The sequence below is a fragment of the Pristiophorus japonicus genome, chromosome 16 (genome assembly GCF_044704955.1).
Source record: "Pristiophorus japonicus isolate sPriJap1 chromosome 16, sPriJap1.hap1, whole genome shotgun sequence".
Lineage (NCBI taxonomy): Eukaryota > Metazoa > Chordata > Chondrichthyes > Pristiophoridae > Pristiophorus > Pristiophorus japonicus.
In genome coordinates this window covers 126,415,437-126,439,929 of record NC_091992.1, presented here as the reverse complement: position 1 = coordinate 126,439,929, position 24,493 = coordinate 126,415,437, and the positions used below count along the sequence as shown (strand labels likewise).

Sequence of the window (24,493 nt, the reverse complement as noted above, 5' to 3'; positions counted from 1 at the left end):
TGATCCATCTAAAAGGGGAATATTTTTTTAAAATTCATTCACAGGATGCGAGCGTCGCTGGCAAAGCCTGCATTTATTGCCCATCCCGAATTGCCCTCGAGAAGATGGTGGTGAGCCGCCTTCTCGAATACAGTGGCTTGCTAGGCCATTCAGAGGACAGTTAAGAGTCAGCCACATCGCTGTGGGTTTCGAGTCACATAAGAACATAGAGGCCAGATTGGGTAAGGACGGCAGATTTCCTTCTCTACAGGAATGTTACAATGATAATGGTGGAAGGAGAAAGTATTCTCCCTCATTCCTTTATACAATTCTACAGAGCTGCTTTGAGCAAAGGGTGAAGAGCTCCTAGGTAGCCACTAGCAGAGAGGGATGTGCATGGTTTCTGGTGGGGTGGGGAGTGTATCTATTGTGATGTACAAGATACAGGGTATCACAATTGTGTGGGACAAGCTGGATGGACCAGAGGGTCTTGTCCTATCTGTCATTGTTTATACAGAGACATTTTATGACAGTGGGAAGGCTCTGCTGATCAGGTATGGCTCCACACAGATGAGGTTTGCCAACATTAAAGCCACATCGATGGCCTATTAAGACATCCATCAGATTGTTGTCACTGTAAAGTCATCAACCAAGTTTTGCTTTGTTCCTCCGGTAAAACGCTACATCAGAAAAGACGACCCTCCTCCAACAAACTCTGCTGGATAAACCATAAACAGGAGGCACTCCTTCTGGTGCAAAAATGTCACAATAGCCGTTAAAACATTAATGAGGATTGCCTGTTTTTCAAAAGACAATTTGATCCACAGAAACCTTGTTGTACATTTACCAGAGATGCACAAATTGGAGAGACGCTTTTGCTGCCTCTGCATGTCAGAACTAGTTAAACTTACACAATGCCCCTTTACATGGTTTTATCCACATCAAAAAAGATAATGGTTAGTGAAAATGTTCACACAGTAAACCACATCAATTTGTAAGAGGGATTTCATCAATCTGCAATCAATACTTGTAAAACCAGAAAAAACATGTTATTGTATTATCAAGTATTTATTTTCTTTAAACCTTTTGGGCCAAAATGAAGCTTATAAGCTATACAAAATAGTTGAAAGCATGATCATCATAGGCAGCCTCTCGAGGATGACTTGCTTTCACACTAAAACTGATGAACTCATTTTAAATGGTGGAAGATGCCTGTGCGTGAATTCTTTTAACGTGGGGTGGCCGTTGCACATCAGCCACCACACGGGCTTGACGGAGCAAGGCCTTGGTCCAGTGGCAAAGCGATCCAAGACGACTAGAGACCAAACTCTGCCGCATGTGCCAATACATGCACACAAACTGAAACGTACTCCTACTGTCCCTCCTCCCTTCCTCCTTCCCACAGGACCTCTCTCGACATGGAATTCATAGTACGCATTGTGAGCCTCACGACTTCGCTATTGGCCCGTGCTGCACCTTCCCTTGAAAGCATGAATGACACGACACTGCTAAATCTGTTATTATCTCAAATTCAGCCTGCGAAGACCTGGTCTTCAATGGGCATTTCAGTTGAGCGTTCCGAATCCGGTAACCTCGGAACCGAGGCCGAGCCGGTTTTCATGTTTTTCCGGACTTTGGAATGTTTCTGATGTCTGAAATCCGGAAACAACCGAGCCCAGGTTCGGGTTTTTCCGGATTTAGGAACGTCAGAAGGTATGGGGGGGGCTGCTCTCCCAAGGAGCTGTTCGGGTCACCGGCCCCGTCCAGGAGGTCATTGGGTGGGCCCCGCCGCCGTGGAAGTGTTCGGGCGGGCCGGTGAAGAGGCCCCGAGGTCGGACAGCGCCAGGGCCCCCGAGGTCAGCAGGCTCGGCGGATCCGGATTCCGGAACGTTTTACGGATTCCGGACGACCCTGCCACCAACCGATCCGGATTCTGGAACTCCGGATTTTTGACGCTCAACCTGTATAACTTACATTTAACTAGCACCTTTAATATAGTGGAACATCACAAGGTGCTCCACACAAGGGAAGGGTGATAAAGAAAACCCAAAGATACTGGAAGAGTACTTCTTCATGGCTGATAACTCTACCAACAACGGTGGGGTGGGGAATGCATAGAAGTGTAGAATCAGAAGTGTGAGGAGTACACATTGGGAAATAGGAATGGTGGAGGTTGTAGGATAAGGATGGCCAAGGAGAAATTTATAAATAAGGGCAAGGATTTTGAATTCAAAGCATTGGGAGCCCCCTAAACGCAAGCCCATTCAGTTTTAAGGTTTAGATCTTTAAATACAAGATAGTCACCAATAAATCTAATAGGGAATTCAGAAAAAGACTTGGATTTAAATAGCGCTTTTCACAATTATATCTAATGAAGTACTTTTGAAGTGTAGTCACTGTTGTCATGTGGGAAACGCAGCAGCCAATTTAGGCACACAGCAAGCTCCCACAAACAGCAATGTGATAATGACCAGATATATACACAAGTGTATACAAGCTGACAGTGTAATTAATGGTGGCCTGGCCCAGCAGGCTGAGCGGCCCCCGGCCTGCGAGCACCATCGGAGCAGGCCGGGGAGCGGAAGGAGCATCATGGCGGCGTACCACTCCAGGGAGCAGCACGTGCTGGAGAAGGAGAGCAACGGCAGTGAAGAGGGACATCACCAAGATCCTGGTCGGTGATTGGAGCGTGGGCAGGTACAGAAGAAACAGCGAGGTCGGGGCAAAGGAGTGGCAAGAGACTGTAGAGGGATGTGATGGGGGCCCAGGAGAGGACCCAGGGGCAGCAAGGGCCCAGCCCACACTGCGATATGTGTGCACTCTAGGTCCGTGCAGCAGAGCTGGTCTCCAGTCATCTTGGGTAATCCTTGCCACTGTACCAAGACCTAGCTCTGTCAAGCCCGTGTGGTGGCTGGTGTGCAACGGCCACCACACGTTAAAAAAAATCCACGCACAGGCATCTTCCACGCTTGAACATGTAGTTCGGGACCAGGATTATTATTAGGTCCTTCATTGAAACACCTGTGAACTTTTTGACGTGGAAGCAAGTCATCCTCGACTCGAGGGTCTTCCTATGATGATGATGATGATGATGATGAAGAATGACCAGATAACCTGTTTTGTTATTGAAGGATAAATATTGGTCAGGACAAGAATAGGAAGAATGCGAAACTTGCGACCACAAGTAGTAGGTGAGGCGAATAGCACTGATGCATTTAAAGGGAAGCTAAATAAGTACAGTACATGAAGGAGAAAGGAATAGCAGGATATGCTGATAGGGCTAGATGAAGGAGGGCAGGGGAGGCTCATGTGGGACATAAATGCCAGCAAAGACCAGTTGGGCTGAATGGCCATTTCTGCTGTAATTCTATGTAATTGTACACACTAGAATGATTCAGGCAATAATGTAAAAATGCTTGTGACAAGTTAATATAAACATGCACATGAATGTTTATACTGAAGATATTAGCAGATCTTCTGCAAAATTTCACATGGATGATAGTGTTTGATGACAGCAGTATACCAAGTAATGCAGTGTATTATTCCAACACGAAGGTGGTTCTGTATTTAATCTAGTCTGAGTCTAAAACAACTTGTATTTATATAGCACCTTTAAAGTAGTAAACTTGTCAAAAGCCAAAAGGTCGAACTGCTACAAGTAAAAAAGGCCTCAAGTCATTCAGAATTTAATTGTGCTTTGGTCAGCAAACTTTGAGATTAGAATGTGCTCATCATAGCTGCATTACATAGAATATACAGCACAGAAGCAAACCATTCAGCCCAACTAGTTTGTGCTGATATCTAGTATCTAAAGATTGTTTTGCATCTGCAACCAAATACAACGTTGGCACACACCGATGTACTTTTAATATATTGTTTGCAGATCTTCTGTAGCATTGCTCACAGTAAGTCCAACCTATGATGGGGAAACTGTTATATGCAAGGCCTCCAAAATATATTTGATATTTAATATATACATAAATTGATGAGTGTCTCTCATAATCTGAAAATATACTCTATTATACGGAGGGTCAATTACAGGGTTTAAGTCTATTTTTGCTGTAAATAAGCACAAACGTGAGGTTAATTAATTTAACTTATGTTAATATGGAAGTTTGCAGATTGATCTGGAGCCAGAAATTCACAAGCACCTGGCAGTCTGCAAACTTCCCTCACCAACAGCAAATGAGCTAAATCTCAAGCTCGTGCTTATTTACAGCAACAAGGGTTGGAAATTCCACAACCTTCTGCCGGGTTTTTGGGCAATATTTCGCCGTTTCTGGCAGAAAACGGTGTGACGGGAAATTCCCTCAAGTCTTGCGCTGGTGGTTTTGAAATACCGCTGGGGAGCGGACCGCCGGCGTGCAAGACTGGAAAAAGCACTTTCGCCAGATATTTGGCTCGCAGCGCACCCATAGATAGGACGAACAAAAATGTCCGGGAACAACCTGCATTGCAGCCCTTGGAACGGCGGTAGGTATGAAGACCTGCAAAAAAAGGTAAATTAAAAGGTTTTATTTTTTAATTCTTTTGCAGCGATTCAATAGAAAAGGATCTTGTGAATGTTTTGTGATTTTTTTTTGTTTTGTTTTCTTCCCCCCTCCCTATGCCCAACTCGCAGCGGTATCGGCCTCGGAGAAAAGTTGCAGAAAATTCGTGGTTTGCACCCCGAATCCTCGTGCAACGCAGATTTTTAATGCTGAGCGCGTTTTTTCCCAAATGTTAGGCCTCAGAATCATAGTGGAGTCATAGTGATATTTTGGGCGGAAAAATACGATGACCAAAAATTGCATTTCTAGCCCCTAGCCCCTAGACTTTACAGATTTAGAGAGAGCATTGAGCCAGGTCCATCTTAGTGGCAGAATAATACACCCCATTATAAATCAGCATAACATGTGACTTACTCTGAGCACCATTACATGGGATCCACTAGTAATTTACACTAAGTAAAAAGAGACTTATCTGTAGAATGTGAATTAATTGTGAAAAGGTTACTCAATAAATTTTAAAATCAGCCTTAAATGGGTTTGGCAATTTGCATTAGATGGCATGATGCCACAAGCCACTGATGCTCCAAACTATTTTCCCCACACAGTTGTTGATTTATCCCAGTGATTGTTGTGGAACAACTTTCTGATCTTGGGTAGTCTAATCAGTGGAAGGTCACACATAGAGTTTAAACATTTCAACACAAGAGATAATAAAACAAATGTATAACTATGTACAAAGAGAACAGCTTGGTGGTGTCCTTCCCAGCACATTTGTATTCCGAAATAAAAGGCCAAGAACAAAAACATTGAGGTAAAAGGCCAATAAAAACACATACTATCAAAAGTTCGCTAGTTTGAAGATTCTTACTTGAGAGTATATTCCTCAGGATCCAATTTTTGTTTTTGACACACCTCTTCTAAAACCTAATGAATACAAAAACATAAATTACAAATAACTATCATTTTACTTTAGAAAAATAGGTCGTTTGGCCATAACAAAAAAAACAAGTATCTGAATTACAAAATTATTTTTTATTTTCTATGTTTCTATTGTGGCCCTTACGGCTAAAGGGATGAAGGGGTATGGAGAGAAAGCAGGAATGGGGTTCTGAAGTTGCATGATCAGCCATGATCATATTGAATGGTGGTGCAGGCTCGAAGGGCCGAATGGCCTACTCCTGCACCTATTTTCTATGTTTCTAAAAGAAGTCTCTTCAGTGGCCAAATCAGATGAAAATAAACCAGGAAATGTTCCCCATCTTTTATTTTACTTGACTAGTGATACATTGAGAAGGGTTCAAATCGAAGCTCGGTTTAATGTCAATATATACAGGCGATGCTAAATATCCAACATTGTTTCACCGTAACCAAATCACAACTTTTAGGATGTCCACAAGGAAATTCCAGGGGCTTCATATGGCCATCAAATATCTGGGGCCAGGCATAAATCAATATTTTTATTGTATTTACAGACTGGTAACATTTTGGGCTGAAAATTGCAGCCTCGCCGGGTGTATACGATGTGCACACGCACTCCAAGAGGCCTCACAAATGCCGGTTCGCAACACGCGATGCGCATACGCCAAGAATCAGCTATTGCAATCTGTCAAAATTTTTTTTGACAGATCCAACACATCCCCGCAGGAAGGACATCCGCGGGGCGGAGACTGGATTATTTGCCCAACTCTTGCGCAGCAAATGTCCTTCAAACGCTTATGCCTGGTAAAAGCAGGCCTACAGCCTACTTTTACCAGCGTGAGAGTTTTAAAACATAGAAAAATTTAAATTTAATCACTCATTTTTATATTATAAACCCTGTCCATTAAAGCAAGTTTATTCTTAACCCCATTAAAAAATCAAAAAAATGGACTGTAAATGGAGGCCTCCGACCAGAATCCTATCTTCCTCCAGGTCCAACAGGTATTTCGTTAAAAAATTCGGGTCTGTGGCATTCGCCCGAAGGAGGCCTCTGATCACAATTTTCCCCCCACTGTTTCTACTCCTGTACATTCTTAAACAACTGCTTTCTGCAATGATAACACCATTTTCCTTTAGGAAGCTAGCATTGTCTCAGTTAGTTAAGGGGATTCTCCCAGAAATACGTCTATGTTTACAAATATCCCCCACACAGAAACATTTGAAAACTGCTGCTTTAAAATAGCCAATACTACAATAGCAGTACAAGAGTTTATTATTGGTGATTTTTATTTTGTTCTTATTGACAGACTTTTGCACACTTTAAGCAGCACTTGCTTGAGAGAAATGTAATTATCTCATGGGTGATAACTTAGACCAGACAGTCCAGTTTGAGTGGGCTATCCAGAAAATTTCTATACTATAAACTGTAAGTTAAGTCAAGTCTACGTTATTCCGATTTCCTTCTATAGTTTCAGTTCGATCTTGGCATCAAGTTATCACTCAGGAGATAATGACAATTTTCTCAATCTCCAACTAATGTGCAGTGGTGGAACCCATGACAGATTTGGGATTTGCAGGTTCTGCCACATTTTATAATCATATCCAACAGATAGCATTTCCAACATTTGTAGAATCTAAAACGAGGCAAATGGCAGGATTGGGGCACAAGAGCAGTGATGGATTGAGTTCTCAGTTCTTAAATATGTGTCAGCTTGTGTCAGTGGTAGAACACAACTCTGAGCCAGGTGTGGGTTCAAGTTCAGCTACAGAACATAATTATACTCCCCTGATTTTGGAAGATTAAGAGGTAATCTAATTGAGGTGTTTAAGATGACAAAGTTTTGATAGGTTAGAGAAACTATTTCCTCTGGTGGGAGGGACCAAAATAAGGGAGCATAGCCTTAAAATTAGAGCTAGGTCATTCAGGGGTGATGTCAGGAAGCATTTCTTCAGAGGAGTGGAAATCTGAACTCGCTTCCCCAGAGTCAATTGGAAATTCCGAAACTAAGTGATAGATTTGTGTTGGGCAAAGGTATTAAGGGTTATAGAACAAAGGCAGGTAGATGGAGTAAAGATACCGATCAGCCACGATCTAACGGAATGGTAGAACAGGCTCGAGGGGCTGGATGGCCCACTTCTGTTCCCAAGTTTCTAACCCAGACTGACTCTTCAGTGTGGTGCTAAAGCAGTGCTGCGTTGTTAAATGTGCATTCTTTTGAGCAAAAGGCCCCATCTGACTGCTCAGATTTGCATTAAAAAAAAATCCCAAACACTTTTTCAAGAGAGAGCAGGGAGTTCTCAGTGTGCTAACCAACATTCCTTACTCAACCAACATCACCAAAAGATTGAACTGGTCAATCCTTTCATGACATTTGTGGTACCTTGTGTGCAAATTGGCTGCTGTGTTTGCCTACAAACTTCAACGGTCATAAATTACTTTGGGATGTTTTGAGGGCATAAAAGGCACTATAAAGTAGTTGTTTCTTTTAGGGTTGCTTTGGCAAGGAAAATGTATTCAAAATTCTGCTAACCTGAAGACATCAGTGAGATGCTGCAATGGCCTCCTTCTGCGCTGTAAATTTCTAGGTTTGTAAATTTCTCTTAACATTGGAGCAATTCTCAAGGAAGCCCCATTCAAAATCTGCCAGCTGTTCCTTTGAAGTATGTACACCATACAAAGAGAGGTGGCAAGTGGGGCTTTAGCCAAATTGCAATTTTGTACTAGAGAAAGGGTTACAATTCTAACACAGGTGGCGAACCTAGTAAATGTAGGCTGAGACGCAATGTTTTTATTAGAACAAGCCATTTTTTTTTTTAAAAAAGGCTGGTTATAAATGCAAGATCTTTTATTTGAGGGAAGAAATGCATTTCATCCTTCGACGCCATTGACACTATCAACAAGGTGTGCATTATGTAATATATAAAATATATTATTTTAAATGAAATACTATATATTTTTTCTCTTACATGAAAGAAAGAGATAACTCAGGGGGAAGTTAAGTGACAAGATGAAGGCTTCCAATGCTGATGCTGCAGCCTGTGTGAGTGAGTGTGTGTGAGAGAGAGTGAGAGTGAGGGCCAGTGCCGAGCTTGAGTGGCGGGGCCGGGTTTAAATTGTGTGCGAGGGGGCGGACAACACCACAAAACAAGGCCCGGGCCGTCTCGCCATCGCTCACCTGTAGCAGCGGGGTGCTGGCCGCCACTCTCACCTGCTGCCGCCTGCCATTCGGGGCCAGCACCGTCACAGCCGTCACCCTGGCCGCCGCCGCCGCCATCGCCAGTGACGCAGCGCTTGTTTGTCCCTCCAACGCACGAGCGGCTTCGCGCAGACGCAGCAGGCCAAGTACACCAGGCACGCGCACACGCAGCTCAGCCACACCGAGCCTGCCAGGGTCACGCCGCCGGCCGACAATTGCGCCGCGAGCGCAGCGCAGCCAAGCCTTCGTGACCACTCAACGTGACTAGCAGTCCAGCAACAGCCAATCAAAATGCAACGGACCCCAGCGCAGCCACTCAATGCATTAATCCCAGCACAGTCACTCAAAATGCAACCAACTCCAGCACAGCTAATCAATGCATTAATCCCAGCAGTCACTCAATGCATTAACCCCAGCACAGTCACTCAAAATGCAACCAACTCCAGCACAGCTAATCAATGCATTAATCCCAGCACAGTCACTCAATACATTAATCCCAGCACAGCTAATCAATGCATTAATCCCAGCACAGTCACCTCAATGCATTAATCCCAGCACAGCTAATCAATGCATTAATCCCAGCACAGTCACTCAATACATTAATCCCAGCACAGCTAATCAATGCATTAATCCCAGCACAGTCACCTCAATGCATTAATCCCAGCACGTTCACTCAATGAATTAATCCCAGCACAGCCACTTAATGCATCATCATCATCATTATAGGCAGTCCCTTGAAATCGAGGAAGACTTGCTTCCGCTCTAAAAGTGAGTTCGTAGGTGACTGTACAGTCCAATACGGGAATTACAGTCTCTGTCACAGGTGGGACAGACAGCCGTTGAAGGAAGGGGTGGGTGGGGAGTCTGGTTTGCCGCACGCTCCTTCCACTACCGGTGCTTGTTTTCTGCATGCTCTCGCCGACGAGACTCGAGGTGCTCAGCGCCCTCCCGGATCCTCTTCCTCCACTGAGGGCGGTCTTTGGCCAGGGATTCCCAGGTACCGGTGGGGATGTTGCACTTTATCAGGGAGGCTTTGAGGGTGTCCTTGAAACATTTCCTCTGCCCACCTGGGGCTCGCTTGCCCTGTAGGAGTTCCAAGTAGAGTGCTTGCTTTGGGAGTCTCGTGTCGGGCATGTGGATGATGTGGCCCTCCCAATGGAGCTGGTTGAGTGTGGTCAGTGCTTCAATGCTGGGGATGTTGGCCTGCGCGAGAACACTGACGTTGATGCGTCCATCCTCCCTGTGGATTTGCAGGATCTTGCGGAGGCAGCGCTGGTGGTCCTTCTCCAGCGCTTTGAGGTGTCTATGTATATGGCCCACATCTCTGAGCCATATAGGAGGGCGGGTATCACTGCAGCCCTGTAGACCATAAGCTTGGTGCCAGATTTGAGATCCTGGTCTTCAAACAGTCTCTTCCTCAGGTGACCGAAGGCTGCGCTGGCAGACTGGAGGTGGTGTACTCAATGCAGTAAAGCCCAGCACAGCCAGTCAATGCAATAAGCCCAGCACTGCCAATCAATGCATTAATGCCAGCAGAACCAGTCAATGCATTAATCCCAGCACAGCCAGTGAATGCATTAATCCCAGCACAGCCAGTGAATGCATTAATCCCAGCACAACCAGTGAATGCATTAATGCCAGCACAGCCAATCAATGTCCTGTTACATCTCCAACTTTTTCAGTTCTGACAAAAGGCTGTCGACCTGAAACATTAACTCTTATTTCTTTCTCTACAAATGCTGCCTGACCTGCTGAGTATTTCCAGTATTTTCTGGGATTTTTAGTTGAAAACTTGAATAAGTTTGGCTTGGTGGGGATGTGGCAGCAACAGCTTAAAGGATGGTTTCCATCTTAATGACAAAGAAGTTGATGAGCTCCTCACATTTGTTATTGAATCTGAAGGTGGAGGGAGAAGGGGGTTAAGGAGATGATTGGTAGTGGTGATAAGAAGCTGGGAATTAATTTTGCATTCCAGGATGATCCTGGAGTTGTGAGTAGTTTTAGTGGAGGAGAGCTGGGACCAATAGTGTTTGATGTGGTCCAGCCAGATCTGTTGATGGATGGGTAAACTAGTTGTGCACTACATATGTTCGTGCCTGTGCCCCTTGGACCTGGGAGAGTAAAGATGGGGGCTGTACTAGTGGGAATGACCAGTGTGGGAGAGAGAAACAGTGTTACTGGGGACAAGTGCACCAAAGGAGTGTTTTTTTTACCCAGAGCTTTTCCAGAATGTGGTTGTTTTATTGTTTGCCCAGGGCTAACACAGATCTTATCAGTATTTTTTTAATTATCTGGTTGATGATGATTACACCAATTAATTAAACACAGGAAATACATCATCATCATCAAAGGCAGTCCCTCGAAATCGAGGAAGACTTGCTTCCACTCCAAAAGTGAGTTCTCAGGTGACTGAACAGTCCAATACGGAAATTACAGTCTCTGTCGCAGGTGAGACAGACAGCCGTTGAAGGAAAGAGTGGGTGGGGAGTCTGGTTTGCCACACGCTCCTTCCGCTGCCTGTGTTTCTTTTTTGCATGCTCTCGACGACGAGACTCGAGGTGCTCAGCGCCCTCCCGGATGCTCTTCCTCCACTTAGGGCGGTCTTTGGTCAGGGACTCCCAGGTGTCGGTGGGATGCTGCACTTTATCAAGGAGGCTTTGAGGAAATACAAACACTTTGATAACACTACATTAAATGCATTGCTTAGTTTTCCCAGTCAACAGAATAGAGGAACGATGAATCAGTAAATGATCTAAAGCAAAACTTTCATCAATTCTTGAGGATGTTTTAACAAAGCAAATGACATAAACAAATATCGACTGAAATGCATATTGCACCTCAAAGTGTTAATGTGATGAACATATTAAACATCTAGTGTAACATCACCAACCATGAGATCTAAGCAAATCACAGTTGTCACATTTAAGTCCTTGATGTTTTCTATATTTATTGATTAACTGCATTTATTGGATGCTGAAGGGGACAATTGCAACCAACCTGAGTAACAGACTGCAAGGCCAAGTCTAATAAGCATCCGTGTGTCTCAATTTATAAAACAGTTAGGTGTCAATAACTGTTGGAAAGTTGCAGTTGCAATTTACTTAATGTACAACAACTTGCCTTTTGGAAACAAGGAAATGGCACAGACTTTGAACAAATATTTTGTGTCTGTCTTCACAGTAGAAGACACTAAAAGCATCTCAATAATAATAGAAAATCGGGGGCAAAAGGGAGGGAGGAAATTAAAACAATCATTATCACTCGAGAGAAAGTCCTAGGCAAACTAATGGGGCTAAAGGGTGACAAGTCCCCTGGACCTGTCGGTCTGCATCCTAGGATCTTAAAAGAAGTAGCTGCAGAGATAGTGGATGCATTGGTTGTAATCTTTCAAAATTTCCTAGATTCTGGAAAGGTCCCGGCGGATTGGAAAATCACAAATGTATTCAAGAATGGAGGGAGACAGAAAGCAGGAAACTATAGGCCAGTTAGCCCAACATCTGTCATTGGAAAAATGCTGGAATCCATTATTAAAGTAGTAGCAGGACATTTAGAAAATCATAATACAATCAAGCAGAGTCAGCATAGTTTTATGAAAGGGAAATTGTGTTTTACAAATTTATTACAGTTGTTTGAGGATGTTATAAGCAGGGTGGATAAAGGGGAACCAGTAGATGTTGTATATTTGGATTTCCAAAAGGCAGTCGATAAGGTGCCACATAAAAAGTTACTACACAAGATAAGAGCGTATTGGTGCTTAGAAGAATAAGAGGTGATCTTATTAAAACATATAAGATTCCGAGGAGGCTTGACAGAGTAGATGCTGAGAAGATGTTTCCTCTCGTGCGAGAATCTAGAACTAGGGGGCATAGTTTCAGAATAAGGGGTTGCCCATTTAAGACAGAGATGAAGAGGAATTTGTTCACTCAGAAGGTCATGAATTTATGGAATTCTCTTCCCCAAGAGAGCTGTGAAGGCTGGGGCATTGAATATATTCGAGGTGAGATAGACATAGTCTTGAACTATAGGGGAGACACGGGTTATGGAGAACAGGCAGGAAAGTGGAATTGAGGCCAAGATCAGATCTGCCATGATCTTATTGAATGGCGGAGCAGGCTCGAGGGGCCAAATGGCCTACTCCTGCTCCCAATTCTTATGTTCTTATGCATTTATATAGTGCCCTGAACATAGAAAATGTCCCACGATACCTCAGGGAGATGTAATGGATGCCAAGCTATGAAGGAGATATTAGAATGGGTGACGAAAAGCTTGGTCAGAGGTGGGTTTTAAGAAGGGTCTTAAAGGAGCAGAAAGAGGTGGAGTGGTTTAGGGAGGCATTTCCAGAGTATAGGGGCTAAACAGCTGAAGACATGGTCACCAGTTGGTGGGGTGAAGGGATGGGAGATCCATAAGAGGCCAGAATTGGAGGAACCCAGAGTTGTTGGAGGCTTGTAGGACTAGAGGTTACAGAGATCGGGAGGGAAGAGGCCAGGAAGGGATTTGAACAAGACATTGAGAATTTTAAAATGGAAGCTTTGGGGGATCGGAAGAGAATGTAGCTCTCTGAGCATAGGAGTGATAGGTGAGGAAAACTTGGCGCGGGTTCGGATGCAGGCAATAAAGTTTTGGATGAAGTGAAGTTTACGGAGGGTGGAAGATGGGAGGGTGGTTAGCAAAGCATTGGAGTAGTCGAGTTGGGAGGCGACAAAGGCATGGATGCAGATTTGAGCAGGAGATGAGCTGAGGCAGGGGAGGAGTCAGGTGATGTTATGGAGAGGGAAGTCAATAGTCTTTGTGATGGAGAGGATATGGAGTCGGTAGCTCAGATCAGGCTCAAATAGGACATCCAAGTTTGAGAACAGTCGGCTTCAACTTGAGACAGTAGCCGGGGAGGAGGATGGAATCGGACGCGAGGGTACGGAGTTTGTGGTGGGGGCTGAATACAATGGCTTCAGTCTTCCCAATGTTTAACTGGAGGAAATTGCAGCTCATCCAGGACTGGATGTTGGACATGCATGCTGACAACATAGAGGCAGTGAAGGGGTCGACAAAGGCGGTGGAGAGGTAAAGCTGGATGTCGCCAGTGTACCTGTGGAACCTGACATACTGTCTTTGGGTGTTGTCACTGAGGAGCAGCATTTAGATGAGGGAAAAGAGTGGGGGGGCCAAAGATAGTTCCCTGGGGGACTGCAGCGGTAACAATGCAGGAGCAGGAGGAGAAGCCAGTGCTGAAGCTGCTCTGGCTGAAATGAGCCAGGAGAGGAAGGATCAAACGAGGACAGTTTGATAAGAGGAGAGGTGTTGGAGGAGAATTGTGTGGTTGAGCGTGTGGCTGCAGTAAGGTCAAGAAGGACAAGGAGGGATAGTGCTTCATGGTCACAATCACTGAGGATGATATTTGTGACTTTGATTAGGGCAGTTTTGGTGCTGGGGCAGGGGCAGAAACCTGACTGGAGAGATTCAAACATGGAACTGCAGAAAAGATAGACATGGATTTTGCAAGGACAGATTGGTCAAAGCTTTTAGAAACATAGAAACATAGAAATTTACAACGCAGAAGGAGGCTATTTCGGCTCATCGTGTCCGCGCTGGCCGACAAAGAGCCACACAGCCCTTGGTCAGCAGCCCTAAAGGTTACATATAAACCTATGAACAGTGACGGAAAGGCAAGGAGCACCCAGCCCAACCAGTCCGCCTCACCACAACTGCGACACTCCTTATACTGAAACATTCTACACTCCACCCCAACCAGAGCCATGTGATCTGAGCCATGGGAGAGGCAAAAACCAGATTAAAAACCCAGGCCAATTTAGGGAGAAAAAATCTGGGAAAATTCCTCTTCAACACATCCAGGCGATCGAAACTAGTCCAGGAGATCACCCTGGCCGTATTCTATTCCCTGCAGTACTTACCATTATATCTGCGCCGTCTAACAAAAGGCCATCCAGTCTAATCCCAATTACCAGCTCTAGGTCCATAACCCTGCAGGTTACTGCCCATCCAACCATCTCTTAAAAGTGGTGAGGGTTTCTGCATCCACCACTCTTCCAGGCAACGAATTCCAGATCCCCACAACCTTCTGCGTAAAGAAGATTCCCCCTCCCCTCAAATTCCCTCTAAACCTTCCATCAACTACCTTAAAACTATGCTCCCTCATAATAGACTCCTCCACCAATGGAAATAGACCCTTACTACTTTTCTTGAATGTGGCTGGTTTATTGTTTGCCCAGGGCTGAGACAGCTCTTATCAGTATTTTTTAATGATCTGTTTGATGATGATTACAGCAATCAAATTTAACGCAGGAAATACAAACACTTTTTGATAACACTACATCAAATGCATTGCATAAGTATTTGGTCAACACAAGAGGAACAATGAATCAGTAGATGATCTAAAGAAAACTTTTAGATTGCTGAGGGTGTTTTAACAAAGCAAATGGCATAAACAAATATCTATTGAAATGCATATTACACCTCAAAGTGTTGATGTGATAAACAGAAAGTGATAGACATGATTAAACATCGAGTGTAAAATTGACAATCACCATGTCTAAGCAAATCTCAGTTGTCACATTTAAGCTTGTGATGATTTCTATAATCATTTATTAGATGTTGTAAGGAACAATTGCATCCAACCTGGGTAACAGACTACAAAATCAAGTCTAATTAGAAAATATAGTTCAACTGAGAAACTTAAGTTTGGTTTTCCTTTAATTCTTGCAAATTTAATTGATACTGATCAGTAGTCTATTTTAACCTGATGTATATAAGCATTGTGTACTACAATAAAAAACATTTTCTGTTTTCTGTCTCCACACCATTAGTTTTCTCTGGATTCTGAATATTCTTTATTGCATCTTCTGGGATAATATAATTTTCAAATCAAAATGCCGAACAAAATTATTTTTAAATGTTCTCCCAAATGATTAATTGTCAATGATAGGAACTCTAACCAATTATTCCTCATGATGCTCAATTATCAGAGGGGACAATTGTACTCTTCCACCGTCACCACCGCTCCTGCTAACTCCAGCAATCAAGCATGGAAACTTTCTCGGTGATGTGGCTTAATACCAGTATGGTGCATTTACTCTCAGTAAATGGAATTTATTTAGATATTTCTCTATAATCCCCACTTAAGTGATTATCAAGGTAACATTCAGTCCTCCTTGCAGACATGTGAGAAGTACGTAACGTAATGGGGAGCATTAGAGAATTATATGCATACAGAAAATACATTAAATATTAAATAGAAATAACATTTTAAACATGTGGCATGTATATCATGAGTCAAAGGGCATCCAATAGAGTGATCAAAACAAAAAGCTTTTCAATTACATAACAAAATATGCAAAATATTTAAACAATTTCTAGTTACAAAAGTAAAGAAAGTGTAAGACGACTAGCCGTGGGATATAGAGGCACTGGAGAGGGTGCAGAGAATATTTACCAGAAATGCGAGGGTATAAATGAAAGGATGAACAGGCTGGGTCTCTTTTCTCTTGAAAAAAAGAAGGCTCAGGGGTGACCTAATAGAGGTCTTTAAAATTATGAAAGGTTTTGATAGAGCAGAAACAGAGAGAATATTTCCACTTGTGGGGAAGAGTATAACTAGAGGCCATCAATATAAGATAGTCACCAAGAAATCCAATAGGGAATTCAGTCCAAACTGTTTTATCCAAAGAGTGGTGAGAACGTGGAACTCGCTATCACTGGGAGTGGTTGAAGTGAATAGTATAGATGCATTTAAGAGGAGGCTAGACAAGCATAAGAGTAAGGAGGGAATAGAGGGTTATACTGATAGATTTCGGTTTGGAAAGACGGGAGGAGGCTTGAGTGGAGCATAAACGCCGACATGGACTGGTTGGGCCGAATGGCCTGTTTCTGTGATCTACATCCAATGTCGGCTTGGACTGTCCAGTGAAAAATCAGAGCTGGTACTAAACATGGAGATTAATCAGTTAAAGCTAAACAGTACTCAGGAGTGAAGTACTTCAAACCGTCTCTAACCAACATTGTCAGGTGCTGAAATCGGCTATACAATCTCAAGTTTGACCGTGGTTTGTGGTGATTTAATTACTCTCACTCAGGATAAAAGTAGAGGTGTTACAACTAGCTGGGCACCCCGGACTAGTTGAGGTGAAAATCCCCCAGGATTCCCGTGTCTGATTGTTATCCGGTGATTGCGACACTGGCAAATATCGTGCATGTGTACTTTGGATAAGAGTAGGGTCTGGTTCGGCAACGATGCACTCCAAGGCCAAGTAGCCTGCTGGCATTCATTTTTTGGCACATATGGGAAGAATGGCCACCTCTGCAAGGTCACTGAGGAAGGTTGCTTGTGAAGTCAGAATTATTCAACTTCATCGCCAGTGAGGTAACACTACAAACTCACCTGTAGAAATATATAAACGGCAGGTGAAATACCACGAGACACCAACCGATATAAACATGGTCAATTCGGTCTCCCGGACTAATCTTTGACTTCCAAAGAGGCAATGTTCCCTCTAATTTTTTTCTGTGCGCGGTCCCTTTAAGCGGCTGTGCGGCCTATTAAAATGTTCGCACATGCGCAGTTTCTTCCATGTGAAAGCCGGTGCGTGGCTTGTGCGGGACCTCCACACAGCCGCGTGGCTGCATAGCTTAGCGAAAATGTTGCTCAGAGGTTCAGAGAGAAATTTGCCAGATATCTTTCTCTTATTTTTTTGTCAGTCTTGGCTCAGTGGGAGCATATTCGTCCCTGAGTCAGTAGGCTGTGGGTTCAAGTCACTTGAGCACATTAAAAAAAATAACCTAGGCTGAAACTCCAGTGCAGTGCTGAGGGAGTGCTGCACTGTCAGACGTGCTGTCTTTCAGATGAGACGTTAAACCGAGGCCCCGTCTGCCCTCTCAGCTGAATGTAAAAGATCCCATGGCACTATTCTGAAGAAGAGCAGGGGAGTTATCCCTGGTGTCCTGGCCAATATTATCCCTCAATCAACATCACTAAAACAGATTATCTGGTCATTATCACATTGCTGTGATTAATTGTGCGCAAGTTGGCTGCCGTGTTTTCCACTTTGCAACAGTGACCACGCACCAAAAATATTTCATTGGCTGTAAAGTGCTTTGAGACGGCCGATGGTCATGAAAGGCACTATATAAATGCAAGTCTTTCTTTCTAATAGGCCTTTGGATTTGTATGTGTTTTTTTGCCTTGCCCAGGAGATTCCATGACCTCTGGTGGGTTGAGGTGTCCAATCGTGAAGCTTTGTGCATCACGACTGTGTGGGTAGGCTTAATGGACCAGATGGTCTCTTCCTGCTCTTCATTTTCACATATTCAGAGATCACATTTCACAGTAAATCATAGAAGAGAGACAAAATTTAAAAAAACGCAAACAGAAAATGGTGGAAATATTCAGCAGGTCAGGTAGCATCTGTAGAGAGGGAAACAGAGTTAACGTTTCAGGTCGATGACCTTTCATCAGAATTGGAAAAAGTTAGAGATGTAACAGGTTTTAAGTAAGTAAAGGGGCAGAGAAAGTGGGGGGGGGGGGGAGGAACAAACAAAGGGAAGGTCTGTGATAGGGTGGAAGGCAGGAGTGATTAAATGACAAAAGGGATGATGGTTCACTAGGTTGATTCCGGAGATGAGGAAGTTGACTTATGAGGAAAGATTAAGGAGGTTGGGCCTCTACTCATTGGAATTCAGAAGAATGAGAGGTGATCTTATCGAAACATATAAAATAATGAGGGGGCTTGACAAGGTAGATGCAGAGAGGATGTTTCCATTGATGGGGGAGACTAGAACTAGAGGGCATGATCTTAGAGTAAGGGGCCGCCCATTTAAAACAGAGATGAGGAGGAATTTCTTCTCTCTGAGGGTTGTAAATCTGTGGAATTCGCTGCCTCGGAGAACTGTGGAAGCCGGGACATTGAATAAATTTAAGACAGAAATAGACAGTTTCTGAAATGATAAGGGGATAAGGATTTATGGGGAGTGGGCGAGGAAGTGGAGCTGAGTCCATGATCAGATCAGCCATGATCGTATTAAATGGCGGAACAGGCTCGAGGGGGCGTGTGGCCTAATCCTGCTCCTATTTCTTATGTTTCTTATGGCCATTGGTCCATGGCATTGTACAGCACAGAAGGAGGCCATTCAGCCTCTGAAAGAACTGCCCACTTCGTCCCGTTGCCCTCGTCTTTCCCCATAATGCTAGTACATGTTATTTTTCAACTATTTAGCTTGGAAAACGAATTACGAATCGGGCTCCCGTCACCGTTTCTGGCAGGCCATGCCCTAACTAGTCATGATATAACCTCTCCTATTTAGAGAGGGAATGAAAAATTGCACCTTCGGTGCCATTTCGTTTGGTGGGAAATAAACCTTTTTGCCAGCTCAATGGGAACAGGGGTAGATGAACCGCTGTCATTAATGACACCACATTTTGCTTAAGTATGCTGTATGATGGCTTCAGTCTGCTCGGTGCTTTTTGTAAATCAAGTGCCTATTCACTGCAGTCTAACGGTATTAAAGCTGTATTGTGTGCCTTTTTGGAAGTTGGCCAGTGGCACTCTGCACCTGTTTCTGATGATGCGCTGGTCTGTGTCTAATGACTGCATTTTTTGCCTATTCTCTTTGATGTAACCCGATCCGCACATTTCCATATTATGGGATTTGAGGATTATAAAACCACATTTGAAGCACGTGCAAATCAAAAATAACCGGAGAAGGAGGTCGCTGGAAGGAGAAAGGTCGCATTTCAAATTGCATATGCAGAATATGTATAATAATAAGCGGATTAAAACCGCAACAATGCAAGTGCTGAAAGATTGAAGCGTGGAAAATGATTACCATTCGCACTGTGCATTGGTTACAATCCGATAGAATTGAAATACACGGAACACAATTAAAAATTAATGAGAATAAACACAGTTGCAGTTTCCAATCTGCCTGCGAGTTGGAATATTATTGAAACTGACACTCATATCAGATTCTATCGTTTGCAATGTGACATGCCACAACTAAATCTTTGTGTCGTTAGTTGGGAAGCCAGTTCAGTTTCAGTAACTACTGAATTCTCAGCCTATCGGTTGTAATTATCCCCTCGGACAGGAATTTTGTAATACCTGGCTCGCCATAACACAAACTCGTTTGCAATGCTGTTTGCTGATGCTAATTCGGAAGGCTTCGCACAAAACACTGCACCCAGCTTGAATGGTATCCAAATACCGTGCTGTATGGCATTTCCGTTTCCCTGTTGATACTGCAGGATAAATCCTCGCGCCTTTTTTTCATGAACCATGGGTGTCAAATCTGTGAGCTCCATGATATCTTTGCATGATATTAGTCACTCATCATCATAGGCAGTCCCTCGGAATCGATGAAGACTTGCTTCCACTCCTGAAGTGAGTTCTTTGGTGGCTGAACAGTCCAATACGAGAGCTACAGACCCTGTCACAGGTGGGACAGATAGTCGTTGAGGGAAGGGGAGGGTGGGACTGGTTTGCCGCACGCTCTTTCTGCTGCCTGCGCTTGGTTTCTGCATGCTCTCGGTGTTGAGACTCAAGATGCTCAGCGCCCTCTCAGATGCACTTCTTCCATTTAGGATGGTCTTTGTCCAGGGACTCCCAGGTGTCAGTGGGGGTGTTGCACTTTATCAGGGAGGCTTTGAGGGTGTCCTTGTTGTGTTTCCGCTGCCCACCTTTGGCTCGTTTGCCGCGAAGGAGCTCCGAGTAGAGCACTTGCTTTGGGAGTCTCGCGAACTATGTTGCCTGTCCAGCGGAGCTGATCGAGTGTCGTCAGTGCTTTAGTGCTGGGGATGTTGGCCTGGACAAGGACGCTGATGTTGGTGCACCTGTCCTCCCAGGGGATTTGCAAGATCTTGCGGATACATCGTGGTGATATTTCTCCAGCAACTTGAGGTGTCTGCTGTACATGGTCCATGTCTCTGAGCCACACAGGAGGGCGGGTATCACTTCAGCCCTGCATGGTGGCAGTTTTGAGGGCCATCTTCGAAGATTAATCACAACTGGGCTAGGGTACAGCAAAATGAATACAGATAGGCCCGGCTGGCTATCGAGCCACAATATTGCAGGTGGTTCCCGAAGCCTGATGACTGGCAAGCGAGCCCAAATAATTCTAACTACACTTTGTCACCCCACCCCATGGTCGAACAGCTTGCTAGTTCATTCGTTGTCTGGGCTCGCTGGTGAAGAAAGGCCAGTTGGGTGACACATCACAGAGGGTTGCTGGTGCCTTGGGAAGTATGTCCAAGCAAAACTCAGCACCTTTCGGAGAAGAATAGAAAAAAGGTAGGAACAAAAGTCCAATTAAAAATCAGTATCCAAGCTTCAGCTCATTTAAATAGATCTCATTGTCAGTTGTGCAAAATGGATTGAGATACCAATCTTGAAAATGTCACTTCTGCCCCATCGTTACTGCAGTTGTGTCAGTGCCAGCTGTGGCTCAGTGGGTAGCACTCTCGCCTCTGAGTCAGAAGGTTGTGGGTTTAAGTCCCACTCCAGGAACTTGAACACAAAAATCTAGGCTGGCAGTGCTGAGGGGGTGCTGCACTGTTGAAGGTGCCATCTTTCGAATGAGATGTTAAACCCTCTCAGGTGGACGTAAAAGATCGCATGGCACTATTTCGAAGAAGAGCACGGGAGTTATCCCGATGTGATGTCGTGGCCAATATTTATCCCTCGATCAACATAACAAAACAAAAAGATTATGTGGTCATTATCACATTGCTGTGTGTGGGAGCTTGCTGTGCACAAACTGGCTGCCGTGTTTCCCACAATACAACAGTGACTACAATCCAAAAGTACTTAATTGGCTTTAAAGCGCTTTGAGACGTCTGGTGGTCATGCTATATAAATGCAAGTCTTTCTTTTAATTATACTGGATGCTGGGAAATATCTATTGAATGTAAATTTGTGAATTTAAAAAAAAATGCATTGATCCTTTAACCAGCTAGATAATAATCTGTTCAAATGCTCATTTATGAATATGTTCTTGCAGCGAAAATGCATAAGGAGCTCTGGAAGCAAAGCAGCAATGAGACCAAGCCATTTACAAACCCTGGCAACAACCAGAGTTTTGGCTCAGTGGGTAGTACTCTTGCACCTGTGTTAGAAGGCAGACAAAACCTAGGCTGACACTCCAGTGCCAGTACTGAGGGAGTGCTGCACTGTCAGAAGTGACGTCTTTCAGACGAGACATTGCACTGAAGTCGTGGACGTAAACGATCCCACAACACCATTTCGAAGTGGAGTTCTTCCCAGTTTCCTGGCCAATATTTATCACTCAACCAATGTTGCTAAAACAGTTGAGCTAGTTATTATTTCATTGCTGTTTTGGGGAGTTTGCTGTGTGCAAATTATCTGCCTCGTTTCCTACATCACAACAGTGTCTACACTTCAAAAGTGCTTTGGGATATCCCGAGATTATGAAAGGCGCTATATAAATGCAAGTCCATTCTTTCGTGAAGTGTCTGGTTATTCCTCCCTTGGTCTGTCCTATCATTTTGCTGGCTCCTATGCAGCTGACACTTTGGGGCTCCTGATACATGCCCTTATTAAAAGGACTTCATTGGCTGTACAGTGTCAGCTGTGGCTCAGTGGGCAGCACCCTCGCTCTCTGAGTCAGACAGTCATTGGTTCACTCCAGGAACTTGAACACAAAAAACCTAGGCTGACACTCCAGTGTGGTGCTGAGGGCGTGCTGCACTGGCAGAGGTGCTGTCTTTCGGAAATTACATTAAACCGAAGCCCCATCTGCTCTCTCAGGTGGATGTAAAAGATCCCATGACACTATTTCGAAGAAGAGCAGGGGATTTCTCCCCGGTGTCCTGGCCAATATTTATCCCTCAATCGACATCACTAAAGACAGGTTATCTGGTCATTATCACATTCCTGTTTGTGGGAGCTTGCTGTGTGCAAGTTGGCTGCTGTATTTCCTACATTACAACAGTGACTACAGTTTGAAAGTATTTCATTGGCTGTAAAGCATTTGAGATGTCCAGTAGTTGTGAACAATGCTGTAGAAATGCAAGTCTTTTTTTATTTCTTGGCTTCATCAACCTATTGCAAGCAAAACATATATGGACTGATGAAGCATCTGAGGAGTTGTTTGATATTGGCTGAGGCCATGTTGAGTGACAATGCTTCTTTCCAGGGTAAGTTGTGTGTATCTGCAGAATGTGTCATGCTCTCAGCGATTCCATTTTGTTTCCATCTGTGAATAATTTAGGCAGAATACTTCGGGATGGATTCTTCTGTGTGATGAAACAGAGGCAGAGCTGGAGGAGACTGTAATAAATGAGTGACAGCACTCGGCTCCTGGGGTTACCACATGTCCAAACCCATTTAAACATCTGTTTGAAGTTTCCAATTAATAACGCGACATGCCAAGGCACTTCGTATCACTTTCCAAAGTCTCCAGATAAAACAGCCACTGTCTTCATTATTTCAGATCAAAAAAAAAATTTCTGAATGGGACTGTAATGTTATATTAACAATGTTACCTGCACCATACAATGTGGTTGCAGCCACTTTTAAGAATCTACCCGTAATGTATATCTCACTTTGTGGGTATCCCAAATGAGTCATTGTTAATTTCCTGCAAAGTCAACATTTAAAAGTGATCGTTGCAAAGGACTGAATGTATTCCTTAAAACAGAAACTGCAGCAAGATAAGCAATCCTTCATAAACGGGTAGGATATACTTTACATTTGCATCCAAAAATATTGGGGTCTTCACAGCTTATTAACAGACCATAAATATCCTGGCTAAACACTTGATGAACCATTTTAGGGTAGGAGGAATATTGCATCTATTTAAAATGTCAAGCATAGTTATCTGATGAATCTCTGGATTATTCTGCTTAAATCCTCCTTATAGTTGGACCACTTTGATCTAATATAATTGATCCCATTTAAGATAGACCCTGACAAGATCAAATACATGTTAAATAAACGTTCCCATGAAAAAATGGAGTTGGTCTTATCAGGGCTCTACTGTACTACTTTGAGGTCAGTTGTGCTGTAGACAGGCTCAGGCGGGTGACGTTTGAAGTGGCTATTGTAGTCTAATAGTATTTTCCAACAGCTGTGGCTTACGTTCTTGAAACCTTCTGTCTAATCCCTGAGCTGACCTGTAGTACATAGCTACCAGTTTTAATTTGGATTCTTCAATGCTGCAATATTAGTCTTGAAATAGGACTACTTAATGATGTTTACACTGGGGAGGGGGAGCCAAACAGTTCTGAAAAATACATCATCGGGCAGCGTAGCTCCCAAATTTGGCCTTTCCTTTTCTGGAGCCAATGCTTTTTTATGCCAGCAGCCTTCTGGTGCCTCGAACAATGGGTTATATTTTCATGAGTGAACCTCGACAACATGTAACAGCTCACTTTTCAACCACTCACAGTTGCACAGCCCATCCTAGTCATATTCTCACCGGTCTCCGTACTATATGCTTTCCAGCAAGGGGGGTCGCCGAGGGTGATCAGGTGTGGAAAGCCTGGATGGTTGTTGCACCTCCCTTGCACAAAGGTCAATTGTAGAAATCCTGTTCTGGTAACTAATCAGGAGGGCAAGAAAAACACTTCAAAGCCTCTTTGAAAAAATGTAACATCTCCACCGACTCTTGGGAACCCCTGGGCCAAGACTGGTCAAAGTGGAGGAGAAGCATCCCGAGAAGGCGCCGAACACTTCGAGTTTCTTTGTCAGGAGCACACGGAAACCAAGTACAAACAGCGAAAGGAGCATATGACAAACTAAGCACCCCACCCACCCGTCCCTCCAACCACCATCTGCCCCACCTGTGACAGAGACTGTAGATCCTGCATTGATCTCATCAGTCGCCTGAGAACTCATATTAGGGTGGAAGCAAGTCATCCTCGACTCCAGGGGACTGCCTAAGAAG

General features: G+C 43.9%; 1 protein-coding gene across 1 annotated transcript in view; it reads right to left on the bottom strand.

Moving 5' to 3' along the window:
* Positions 1–8,756, bottom strand: part of aspscr1 (ASPSCR1 tether for SLC2A4, UBX domain containing) — a 250,293-nt gene extending 241,537 nt beyond the window's left edge. Inside the window, exons 1-2 of the mRNA XM_070857832.1 lie at positions 8,564–8,756; positions 5,338–5,393 (exon numbers count right to left, since the gene is read on the bottom strand). Of these exons, the coding sequence (XP_070713933.1) occupies positions 5,338–5,393; positions 8,564–8,662 (155 nt within the window). The 5' untranslated portion in view covers positions 8,663–8,756. The remainder of the gene's footprint in view (positions 1–5,337; positions 5,394–8,563) is intronic.
* Between the last annotated feature and the right edge of the window lie 15,737 nt (positions 8,757–24,493).